Here is a 12,812-nt window from a genome sequence, read left to right on the forward strand (position 1 = left end):
CGGAATAGTTTTGAGAATTGTAACTCTTGAACTCTTGAACCTAAGGCAGGTAATCATTACTGTTATTATTATTGTGTGTGAGATTTATTGTTCGTCATCATCACAGCTAACAAAGCTAGTCATGCAACCTCCAGGATAAGGCAGTGTACAATCATATCATCCCTGCACAAAGTGTAAGCATTGGGTATGATACACTTTATGTGGGACCCTCTGAACTTGGTGTCTAGGACCTGAGTCACGTGATAGTCTGCTTCAGAATGTCCCCTGGTCACTTCACCTCTGGATCCTGCAGACAACACCCTATGACGTCCTAGCACTATAACAGAGTGACCTAATGGTTCATGCTGCACTTCTCTTTCTATAGAGACGAGCCATATTTGTGTGTGGGGAAATCTGTGCACGTGTCCTGCTTAGAGACAGGCAGAATACTGGTATCAAGTAGCACTAGGCACTAAAAGTAACCTCAGTACCAACAACAGCTGTCAGTATTCAACACTGATGCCCTATGCTGCCCTGTTCAACCTGCTGCAGGTGGACTTGTTGCAACCCTGCCTTCATGTACTCCTCCAGTTCCTGGTCACACATCTGCTAGTGCTTTTCCTTTCTCAGCAAAACGTTGGTGAATTTGGTGAGCTTAATCTGAGACTGCAGGAAAGCACTAATGGAAGCCTTTTGTCTGGGCCAAAATCACTTTGGTCCAGCCGGCTCCTGCAGAGATAACATTACCAAGTAAATGGGGTAAGTGTAGGAAAAAACACTGCCCCACCTTACAAAAAAAAAAAAAAATACCCTGAATTTCTCTTTTTTTTTAAAACTTTAATAGAAACATGATGGTACTATGGTTCTGTTATTTTCAGCATCTGCCTCATTTAAGACTTGACATTATAGCCACCAGAAACTTTCTCTCTTTGTATATTCTGGGTCAGCAGCGGACCATTCAGGCACAACCCAGCAGCAAACAACTGCTTTTATATCAATAGCAACAGTCTGGAGCTAAGTTCTTAAGTACTACTTAGCTGAAATCTGAACTGGAGTTGAAGTCTAAATTCTGGTCTTCCAAACTAGAAACCGAAGGAAAAAAAATGGAAAGGAAAAATGCATTTCAGAAAATATTTTATTGAGTACAATACCATTTCATTGTAGGCTTTATAAAACACCACCAACCTCTCTGAGGTTGAATACAGCTTGGGCAGGTGCACAAGGAGTGGGAGAGAGAGGGAGAGCATCTGCAAATTTTCATGCAAGAGGCATAACATGGGATATTTGCATCCAGACGGTACCTTGTCATAGTGCCCAAGTTTGCACTAGCTCACCAGAAAAAAATTAATGAATCTACATTTAAATTTTATAAAGGATTGTAACAATCAAATTCAAATTTACTGGGTGTTGCCATTGCACATTCAACAACTAAAGATGACGAAATGAGAATCAGTAGGGCTTGGATTGAAAGTACTGTAAGAAGCCTTGTTTGGAAATTGGATTAACCCTAACTCCAGAGACTGATGGTTAACAAGACAGTGTAACCATTGTAGATAAGGGCAAGCACAGTTTTTACCAATGTACTAACACCTAACTTTCATTTTTAGCAGATGGAAAACAAGGAAAATTCCTGGAATTTGGGTTAATCCCACAACACACATCTAATAACGACCTGGCATCATGGTTCTTGGAAGGAGATTAAACAAATAGTAATCCATAAGCAATTTTCAGTTTCATGAAGCAACTGAAAACCCATAGAAAACAGTAGTAAGTAGGGGACAAATGTAATATTTATATGAATGAAGTTGCTGCTTACTGGAATGTAGACCAACTAATTTTTCTGGTGTAACTGCTTATTTTCAGTGATGGCAAAGCATAAATGTGCTATGAAATGTAGGAACAGTCAAAAGCAGCCTTGAAAAAGTCTCTATATTGCTTAAATTCTCTCAACCATACCTCTTTATTGAAGTATGCATACATTCAGAGAATGTAAGAAGTTTTCAGGTTGACCATATTTCTACAGCTAACTGTATTTTATGAGCTGGTCCCCGCAGAATCTTTAAAAATCTGCTGTGAAACCTGCACTGTACTGCCAAAGAATTGAGGAGCACTTGTTATAACAGTGAACATGAAGGTTAAGTACAGCAGTTAATATATCAAATCACACAGAGACTTCCATTGTCCTTTGGGTGTGCATTTCCCAACATGTCTAAGTACCACCACTTTGACAGGAAATAATTTCATAAAGCAGGATTGAACAATTTGTTAACTACAATGATATTTTCAAATGGAAATTATTAATCCACACTTTAAACTAAGAAAAATGGAAAGGTAAAGTTTAGCATATTCATTAGCAATTAGAGAAAATAGTCCAGGAAGGCCAAAGTATTCAAATAATTCAGAAATGTTCTGTTGAAATTAATTTCTTATTTATTAAAAAGACAACACATTCTCAAGAGAGCACCTTCTGCAATGAAATAATTTAGTTTCTTCATATAGACACATCATACACAATGTTAACAACCATGAAAAACAATACAAAATGCTTTCAAATTTAACCAGTAGAAAAATATAACTAGTATATATGGCAATTGTGAATCTAATACTGTACAGAAGTATTTATGGATTTTACAAATAAATAATAGCTTAAATGCCCTTTTAAAATCTTCTAACTGTACACTGGAACATAGGTTCTGAAGCTTACCACTAACTTGCCACAAATGTGTGCCAGTCAAATGTTCTGCCCACAAGCTCAAAAAACTTCTTGTTGGGTTCATGGAAATATTCCTGCAGTTTCTCGAGTAATCGGGTATCTACTTGTGGGTGCGCTCGTCCTTTGGACTCATGTAAACAGCGCTCTCTACCACTGTCCCTCAGGCAGTAGAATCCCTTAGTTTTATTGAAATAAAAGTTTGAAGCATTTATCTGTGGTGATAACTTCAGAAATCTCTCTACCTTTTCTATTTCTGGAAAGGGATCTTTGATTAGTTTATCCCCATCTACAATGTGGATATGATCAAGAGGAAAATACTTCAACCAGTTCTGCATGTGAATGTAGTATAGGCTTCTGTTTATTGCCTTGTAGTCCACATTGAGTTCACCATTTTTAATCAGGAATTGTTCAATGGATGGGTACGGCTTGTGCTTCTGCATGTGGTTGTAGAACACTTGGGTGTAATCTGACAGTACTCTCTCGCTTGGGTCTCTTAAAATAAGGAGTAGTCTCATTGATTGGTTCATGTTATAAACTCTTTCAGGCACTTTAGGTGATGTGAAATATGCTGGAGTTTTTTCCACGGTGATCTGATGGGGATACGAGAATGGCATTTGATTAATATACCACTGCAATCCATTCCTGTAATGATCTTCCCAGTCAAAGAAGTGAACTTCACTTTCTGCTGCTGCAATATCTGGATGGAGACTCAACATCTCTAACAAAGCTCTTGTTCCACCTTTTCTCACTCCAATAATAATAGTCTGTGGCAGCTGCTGACATGATCCATTAGAATGAATGTTTTCCTTGAAGTCATTTTTCTGAGATGTTTTCTTTAAAAGCTCTCTCTGAACAGACTGAGAAGTCTCAGCATTTGAATTTATAGCTGGTCTGGAAGGCACTATCTGAGGTTGAACAATAAGCAACACAGCTCCCAGCAGAAAAGCTGCCATGACAGAAGTTCTTAGTCTGGTTTCACTCAAGCGGGTAATGGGGCATAGAGCGATTTCCACCAAGAGCAACCCTTAAAAGTGGTTTTTGTTTTGCTGAGCGAATGTGTATTTCTCAAGCAAAAACTTTGCTGAAAGAGGGAAAAGAAAAATCACATTATCTTATATTCAGCCACACTGCATATATGTTTTTCTTTTCAAAACTGAACAAACTTTAGCTCTCCCAACTCCAGGCTCATAGATAATTTAGTGTAATCAAATGTTCTAAAAGACAGGTATATGCAACAATGCCATAAGAAAATTATTTTTAGTCATCAAGAGACATGAATATTATTAATTTTTCATTTGCATGCAGAGTATTATTAGTTATTATTTTTTAAAAATCCAATTTCCTTGGAGCTGAACTGCAATCACAAGAGAATTGTTTTTTTAGTCTACAGGAATAGGTTTGCTTAGAAACAAAACATAAAAAGGAAAAGGTGTGGAGGGGACCAAAAGAGCATGCCTAAAAGCTGAGGGTCTTGTAGGATGTCTGGGAATTACAGCCTCCCAAAGAAACATGTAACAGCAACCTTAGAAGTCAAGCCTCCTGGGAAAAGGTCTCATGCAATATAGATAGAGCTGTCCAACATGAGAAAGCAACATCCTCCTAAGAAGGAATTAGGAAGAGCTCTCGGTAAATAGCACACCAAGGAAAAGTTGAATTTTGTGTCATTTTTAAGTGAAGTTAACTTTTGCTTTGTGCTTACTGTTTCTAAGGATAAAATAAGTCACTTGCACACTGGCCCTCCAAAGAGGTAAGATAATGAAACCATAGACTATAACATGACTGAATCAACAAAACACTAAAAGACCTGTGGTTCCCAGCTCCACACTTAGGAAAGAAAATACACAATAGATACTTCTGAAGGTCATTTCAAGAGTTAGCCAGCAAGCTGCTGAGATGTAAAGAACTAACTTTAGGCTTTATCAAAAGACTACTAAATACCACCACTGAACACCCTTTAAAGGTCAGGGTATTTTTAATGCAATGTTTGAAGTGAAATTGTAACCGTTTCACACACAGTAGAGCTCTTAGATTGTTGCAGTATGAGCAGGCTGCGTACACAAGCTCCCTGAATTACAATGTCTTCCAAATACTTTATACCCTCAGGGAAGGGCTGGTGTGGATTTTAGTATTGTCTAACTCCACTTAGAAGTAGAACCCATGACAGCTGAGTACCTGACTTCTTTGCCTTAGTAGGCTACTGTAATTATGAATTTAAGCCTGGAACAGCACATACTGTGCCAGCTAACAAGGGCTGAAATATGAAATTACATACGAACAACCTGAGGAAATGCAAGGGCTAGGTTTTGGAAATTCTCCAGAGAATCTGAAAAGAAACTAATGACTTTTCCACAATAACCTAAGCCCCAGTGCAACAAGGACTAATGAGGTGTTTCTAAGTAATCTAAAGTTCTGTTTGATAGCTTTGCATTTACTGAGGTCATGACTCCACCCTGAATGGAACAGGTCTGCTTCCTGATGTTTTTCTACTGATTATCACTTTGGTGCTTTCCCTTTTTCCATTTTTTAACGGGCTAAAAGGCAGCAGTATTGTTAGGAAGCAGAAATCGAGGCTGGGAAGAAAGAGAAGCAAAGTGTCATGATAGATGTGAAGTTAAGAGAGTGCCTCCTTGTATGGCCACAGGCTTTGAGCTTGTGGGCACACCTTGTCTCAGACTATTCTGTGATGTCTGATCTGAGGCAAGTTTGCAGAGGAATTTGGTTTTTTCCATTTTTGGCCACTGTTAAGTTTTCTTTGTCTGAAAGAGCTCCATTTTGTCTATCGTCATTACTCTTCTGCTCTCTTTCCCTGTCCCCACCATTCCCGGCAATCACTCTCAACTTAAAATATATCACTTTTAACAAGAAATAGCCTTAGTACCCGACACTGTGGGTGTTGACGGGGGAAGACACCGGGTGACAGAAAATTCGATGTAAGTGAATTCACTGAGCTATGCTGCCACAATATTCAGCAGCAATGGGAGCACAGGATACAGCACCAGCCAGACTGGATCAGTGACTGATGGGCAGCTCAGTACATAACAGAAACAAAACATCAACTCCATTGAATTTTAAGGTCACAGATTAAAGGAATAGCCACTTACTTCACAGTATATTTTAAGTCACTGCCTCCATAAATAGTAAGCTGGAGTTGTTGTCTTAACACCTTATTGGAAAAGCGTAATAGGATTCCAGCGAGGAACAGGTTGAACTGTGTGGAAAGAAGTGACTTTAAAGCCTACTGATAGGAACACTTATTTCTTAATAGTCAGATTGAAATACTCTATTCTAACAGCCAAGTTCTGTAACAGACTGTCTCTAGAAAGATTAAATTTTAGCTGCAGGTCTCATAGTGACAACACACTGCTGGATTGTGGGGAGGGGGTATTGATTTTATTTTTTTTTCTGCTGCTGTTGGGGGTTTCTTCAGTTTTTTTTTTTTCCTTCTTTGAAAAAGAAAATTAATGCTATTTATTAATTGATTGGGATTTTCAATTTGTTGCTCAGAGTTTGCATACTAGTCAGTTGCCAACTTTTTTTTTTTAATCCAAGCCTTCCTGTGGCTGAATATAGCATCAGAACTTTTGAGAAAAAGACGTAGCAAGGTGTTCTCTTCACTCTAGCTGTACTCTTGTTTAAGCTGGCATCTTTGAAACCAGACCTGTGAGACACTACAGGTGTGGTTCCAGGGGCCTCATCTCAAGCAGGTTTTTGAGCCTCAGTGGAGCTCTGCCTCAATGTCTTTCCATTCTTAAAGACTTTTGTGGGGCACAGCTTTCTCTAAACATAAAAAAGTAACTGTTTACTGTTTCAACATGAAATCTCATAGTAACATAGGAGTACCTTCTGTTTCAGATATACAGAATTTCATTGTTCCTCCACAGGTATTTGTTCGGGTGCACATCTTCCACTGCAGAACACCGCTACTGTATCGGTAGCATTTATTTTATGGACTTCCACATATCAGTAATTATGTCATTCAGAATATCTATATGCTATTGTTGTTTTGTTTGCAAGCAATAAAGCTTTGTCTGCCCTTTCTTGCCATTCTATTTTGTTTCTCCCAAACTGTATAGCCAGATGATACCTGGATCAATTATTTTGTTTTATTAGACTAATGTAACACAATGGACATGACTGTACCTCTAAATTCAGCATAAAATAAATGATGTGTGAGAAGAGTGGTTTTCAGGAATAAAGCAGCATATAAATTGGTTGTCATCCAGCTCTCATCTCTTAGATCCTCTTTAATGCTTTAGGTCAATCTGTAGCTTGGTATCTAGAATTACAGTGGTTTATATAAAATGATGCAAACATATATTCCATAGCTTTATGATCTGTGGGTCTGAAAAATTCTTTCAACAATAATAAGCATGCGCTGAGGAGTTTAAAGCAGCCACTTTGCCAAGTTACTTTTCTGCTTTAACAATTCCCTTCACTACATCCACAAGTCATGCAGAGCATACATTACTTCACTTGATGACTTTCTATTCCAGATTAGCCAAAAAAACTTAACTGACAGACATTACTATTGTATTTGCTACAAGTAAATGAGCAAGTTGTAAAAGAAATACAGTTTATGTTAAATGGCTTTGAAGATTATACCAAGACTTTTCAAAATGTCTGATTGCTTTTGCTTAATCTTTTCTTCAGCTTTCTCCAATTAATTAGTGAAATATGCCATCCTGTTTGTTTTACCAGATTCAATGTGGACTTTATGATTAAAACCTCTTCAATAGTAACTTGGAAATATATAGAAAATTTAATCAGTAAATGCAGAATGAGGGCAAGAGGCTATTGTATGTTGTCGACTTTTAAGCATGTTTCAGTACTCTTTGAAATGCATCACTATTTTGTAATTTCTGACTAGTATCATTTTACAAAAGTATTTTAATGCTTCCGTATGTGTGTTGTCAGTGACATTGCCTAAACTACCTGGATTATACCCACTTCTTAGTTTAATATGCATTAACAAAATAAAGTAGTTTCTTCCTGGACTGATAACTTCATTTTTGCTGGGAATTGGATGGGGTTAGATTTAGCTCTGAACTTTCAAAAGAACCTCTGAGTTAGCTGTCCAAGTGAGTAGGAAGAAACCTAAGGAGTGTCTGTAGGGCAGACGGTAAGCATCAGGCAGAGTCTGCTGGCAGATTTGACAGGGATATACCTTACAAAAAAAGCTCACGGCAACATATTGAGAGGTTTAGCAGAGCTAATGGGACCCAGTTACTATGGGGACAGTAACTCAGGGAGGTGGGACTACATCCTTTCCATAAGCATGCAAGTGACTTCACCTTCATTAAAGAGAAGTTGTGTTTTCCTGGTTCTTTAGGGGCTGTGGACAAACAGGTTAAAGTTTCAGATGGCCTCACTTTATTTCTTTGCAGAACTGAATCCCTTCACTGAAGAGATCTCTGCCCAGCCATCTAAAAAAACAGTCTGGACTGAATGAGAAATATACTTCACTTGCTGAAGTTTGTCTGTAGAGGGAGATTAGAGCTGAAAATCTGAGTGAGACATTCCGTTCTTATAAAGAATACTTAGTTTTGCTGATGTGATAGAACAGTTTTTGGACTATATTTTCCCTTGCACATATTTGGGCACACAGAAGTGCAAAATATAAGACTAACATTGCTGGTTAAACCTAGTTGTGCAGTACAATCCACACATCTGCTATGCTGGCTTCTGCTCTTGGTAAAAAAAAAAATTCCCCTGAGATAACCAACTTCCTAAACTGACAAAGACTCAGTGTTCTGAACATTCAGTGATGTGCATTAAAAAACCTGAACTAGAACAATTACAGTGTACTTGAAATCTTTCAAGAACTCATTGATATGAACAGTATATGCCTGTCCTCTAAGAGTAGAGTCTGTCCACCATAAGATATATTCCCTAGTTATTTATATTAGCTGAAGTGCCACTTTGTATCCTGATAACATGAAACTTCCCAGTACAGCTATCACTTAAAGCTCAGCCAAGAGCAGGAAAGAGCAATTTTTAAAAAAAAAATTAATTCAATTTATGAAACATGTCTTTTTCTTGAAAATATATTTGGAATTTTGGGGTTTTTTTAATCTATTAAACTGTATTCCAATGCCCTCTCCATGAATAAATTCTTGCCATACTTCCCACCACATACATTTGTGGTTTTTAATCCAATTTTAATAAAAGTTTTAAAAAACACTTGCCAATGAAATGCTTGAATTCTAGTTTCCAGGAATTAATTAGAAATAGTTTCCTACATTAGTGAGTGATGCAGAGATAAGTGCAATAAATGAAATAGAACTACATACTACTGAAGGTCTCTAGAACCATGAACTATTGATCATCTTATGATATATCATGAAAGTAATTTGCACATTAAGAAGGGATGTGAAATTATATGTAATTGTATGAGCCTGTCTTACAGTGCCTAGATGATATGTACATTTCCCAAATTATATTAAAACTGCTGCAAACCAGCAGAGATTAAACCATGGCTTTAACTTTTATAGTCAGATGTTAAGAAATCTAATCATAATTTCAGTGCTGTTAAGATGAGATATTGTCTATCAGCACTAAGACTTCAGAAATACACTTTAAAAGGTCCTTAAATTTTGAGAAGGGGAACTTAACAAGTCGAGAAATGTTGACTCGGTAGGAAGTATTTTTGGCTGAAATCTGCCGTATTTCTGCACCTGCTGTGATAAATACAGTTTATGCAAATTAGATAGGCCACCAGTTCATGACTGCTAAAGGAGTTCAGCTCCAGTGTGAGCAGTAAGGTAGCAAATTTACAATAGACTGTGGTTATATATAACATGCACTCTTTCTTAAGGTCAGAAGGGACCATTCCAGTCTTTCATGCCAAGAGATCATAAAAACTGTTAGAAGAGAAAATACCCAAGATTTCAGAGAACCTCATGCAGGTAAAAATAAAATTGGACATTACAACAGAATAAAAATAACTTGAAAATCTCAGGATGCACAATTTTTTTGTACTGAATAGTAATATGGAATCCCCTTAACACCTTTTAGCAATTTTTTAAAATACTTGTCAGGATTCATTATTTTTCCTAAAGAGGGAACACTGTACCACTGCCTTCTCTATCCCCACCCCCCCATAAATCCAAATGCTCAATTCAAAATCCAGGAATTACTCCCCACCCCACTTTCCAAGCAAAATGGGTCACATTCTAATTAGGAAGCAGAAAACTATTGCACAGTTAATAAAGTTGTTTCCTAATTAATCAAAGCTGTTCCCAAGAAAATAGCATGTGTGATAACATGGCTCTGTCCTGTCTTGCCCCCTTTCACCTTAGCTGTATGTATTAAAATAGGGAACACAGGAGACTAAGCAATCCCATTCTCATTTCTTCTGCCAAGCAACTTCTTACCACTTACAAAGGGCTGTGGGCCCTGTTCCAAATACCAATATTTAAAACAAAAAACAAACAAACAAACAAACAAAAACCCTCCACACCTCAAAACAGTAATTTAGTTCATATTCCAAGTAGACTTCTGTGTCTTACACTCTCCTACCTTCACAATAACATTGGAGCAGGGTGAATACCGGTGAGGTCATCACTGTATTAGACTTAGCTAAACCAATCAATTTACTAAGCAAAGCACTACACAGTGACCTGGAGGGAACCCTCATGTTCTGGAGTGACAAATGAGATGACCAGCAGGATCTCCCACCTTGGTCTGCCTTAGCATATTACAGTTTCTTCACATTATCAAAAGTTCTCATGGAAATCCATCAGCTTTGACATATTTTTTGGGCTCTGATATCTTAGGCATTACGAGTGGCATTTCTAGATGAGTGAAGGGAGAGTTCCCAGGTTAGTGAGACTAATAAAAACATTTTTGATTTCCTTTAGTGAAAAGCAGAAGAGTTGTATGTGTCTATACATATATGCATGTACTGGAAAGTGTTTCCCACCCATTCTATTTTTCTGTAATGCCTGCGTAAGCATATGGCTAGTTCAGAATAATCAAGGTAGTATCCTGACAAGGGGAGGGACACAGACGGGAACCTGGCAATCCTGAGGCTGGAATTTGTTCTGTCAAATTTGGGTCTCTCCACTGCAATAGCTAGCCTTGCTTCAGATGCATAACCTTCCTGCTGACCTGTCAGAGGTAATTTTTGGTTATGCAGTATCAAAACCCTCTGCATTTTTGAAAAAGGAGAAAAAACCAGGGTGGGTACTCGAAGGGTGGATGTGCAAGAGATAACTAAAGTTGATGTCAGTGACTGTGCACTTACTGAGAGGTGCTCATTTCTGAGCAATGTGAGAAATACACTTATTATAGAGTAAGAAATGCTGCCAGATGTAAATTGCCACAATTATTATATTTGTACTTACAAATTAAGTTTGACAGCCAGAGAATATACAGGCATTCATCAAACTGATCCTGTTCTGCTATGTTCCATTTGCCATACATACTGCAGAGGCTCTCTCTCAGTGGGAGTGGGCACTGCATGGATCTCTCACGCCAGAAAGATGCTCCCTGCAGACATTCTATCCCCATGCCATGCAAGCATGATATTCCCAGAAATTCACAGGTATTTTTTTTTTCCACACCAAAATACAAAGAGGAACAGTCTTGAAACTGGGAAAGCCCTTAATCTACTGCACTAACAGAGAAAGGAAGGAGAATAATGTACTTTAATTCCCAGTCACCTGAGGTGATTGAACTGCCTGTACTCAGCTGCATGCCCCCTCCTGATCTTTTGAATGTGTGGCTGGAAGAGGAGACCAAACCCAAACTCTTCCATCTGAAGGCTACCACCCCTTCCTCTCAGCATCCTTTCACCCCTAAAAGACTTGAACTGCACACACCTTTATCCTTGGAAAGCACACCGAGAACTGCAGTAACCGAGCCTTTTCTGTAGTACTTTAGGGGGCCAGTCCTCCAAAACAGAAATGAGCTCGAATTAAGGCTTTGCGCCCTCCTGCCAACCCCCAAAGACCACTGTGCCCCCGGCCCTACGCAGCTCGCCAGGTTCCAGTTCAGCACGCTGCATCCCGCCGGATCCAGCATTATCTGAGGGAGCGGATCGAAGATGCTCAGCAGAGCTTTTGCAAATGTTCTCCCGACGGGTAGGTGTTCCGCTTCCAGATCCCTACCACTCCGCCCTTACTTGTGCTTGTCATTTTGCCACAAGAGAACGAAAATGAAGAAAGTGCCTAGAAGCCGCACCTGGCCAGGTGCTGCCGAACACTTTGCCTCGCCCACCCCGTTTCTCTCCTATCCCCCTCCGACAGCGCTGCCTCCCAGACTCGGTGGGTCCGGAGGGCTGGGGCAGCGCCGCGCGTCCCTGCCGCGGCTGTGGACAGCTCTCAGGTACCGCCCGGCCGGGCAGGCGCTCCCCGGCCCCGCAGCGGCGCTCGCCCTCCGCGGCCGCGGGGCTCCCACTTGCCGGCAGCAGGTGCCGGGCGGCAGCGCCAGCGCACCCCGGAGCGGCGGAGCCCATCCGCGATCGCCGGCACCCTCGTCCGCCCCTAACTTCCCACGCTGCCGAGGGCAGCGCCCGGCGCGCCGCTCCCCTCCGAGGCACCCGCGTCACTCACCGCCGGGGCGCGGAGCCGGGGGACAGCGCCGGCCCCGCTCTTCCATGGGCGCCCGCGGCGGCGGCGGCGGCGTCCGGGGCAGCGCGCCCGGCAGCGGCGTGCGGGGGCTGCGAGCGCCCGCTGTCGCCCGCCTCGCCCGGCCGGCAGCGCCGCAGCCCGAGCCTGGCGCCGGCTCGTTTGTAGGGCCCCGCCCGGCCCGCGTCACCCACAGGCCCCGCCCGGCCCGCGGGCGGCAGCGCCGGGCTGCGCGCAGCGCGGCGGCCGCTCCGCCCGGGTGTGCGGACGCGGGGCTCGCCCGAACGATGCTGCGCGTCTGGGGAAACCAATGGCTATCCGCAGCAAGCGCGCTGGCCCCTGCCTCCATAGAATATCTTCAGCTGGAAGGGACGCACAGGGATCAGAGAGTCCCAGTCCTTCGATTGCCTCCTTCCTGTACTTGCAAAAATACCACCCATGCGAGGCTGCATGAATTACAGACTTCTAGTACTTGTATTTACTTCTCCTATTTCTTGTTTACTTTCTTGGGACTTTACAAGGAGGCTTTTTTTTTTTTTTTTCCTCCCCTC

General features: G+C 41.0%; 1 protein-coding gene across 2 annotated transcripts; it reads right to left on the reverse strand.

Moving 5' to 3' along the window:
* Positions 1-1,096: 1,096 nt before the first annotated feature.
* On the reverse strand, positions 1,097-12,318 carry HS3ST1 (heparan sulfate-glucosamine 3-sulfotransferase 1). 2 transcript variants are annotated; one of them, XM_040065228.2, is made up of 2 exons: positions 12,247-12,318; positions 1,097-3,773 (listed from the first exon to the last, which is right to left on the reverse strand). In XM_040065228.2, the coding sequence occupies exon 2, from the start codon at positions 3,643-3,645 to the stop codon at positions 2,686-2,688; it is 960 nt and encodes a 319-aa protein (XP_039921162.1). In that variant the 5' UTR covers positions 3,646-3,773; positions 12,247-12,318; the 3' UTR covers positions 1,097-2,685. The 2 variants fall into 2 exon arrangements, with proteins under 2 accessions (XP_039921162.1, XP_039921163.1); XM_040065229.1 differs by lacking the exon at positions 12,247-12,318 and adding an exon at positions 5,794-6,068.
* Positions 12,319-12,812: the final 494 nt, after the last annotated feature.

The sequence above is a fragment of the Hirundo rustica genome, chromosome 5, assembly GCF_015227805.2.
Source record: "Hirundo rustica isolate bHirRus1 chromosome 5, bHirRus1.pri.v3, whole genome shotgun sequence".
Classification (NCBI taxonomy): Eukaryota; Metazoa; Chordata; class Aves; order Passeriformes; family Hirundinidae; genus Hirundo; species Hirundo rustica.

Bases quoted from the DNA above. Each gene is read 5' to 3' on its own strand.
- HS3ST1 (XM_040065228.2), bottom strand. From the start codon at position 3,645: ATGGCAGCTTTTCTGCTGGGAGCTGTGTTGCTTATTGTTCAACCTCAG.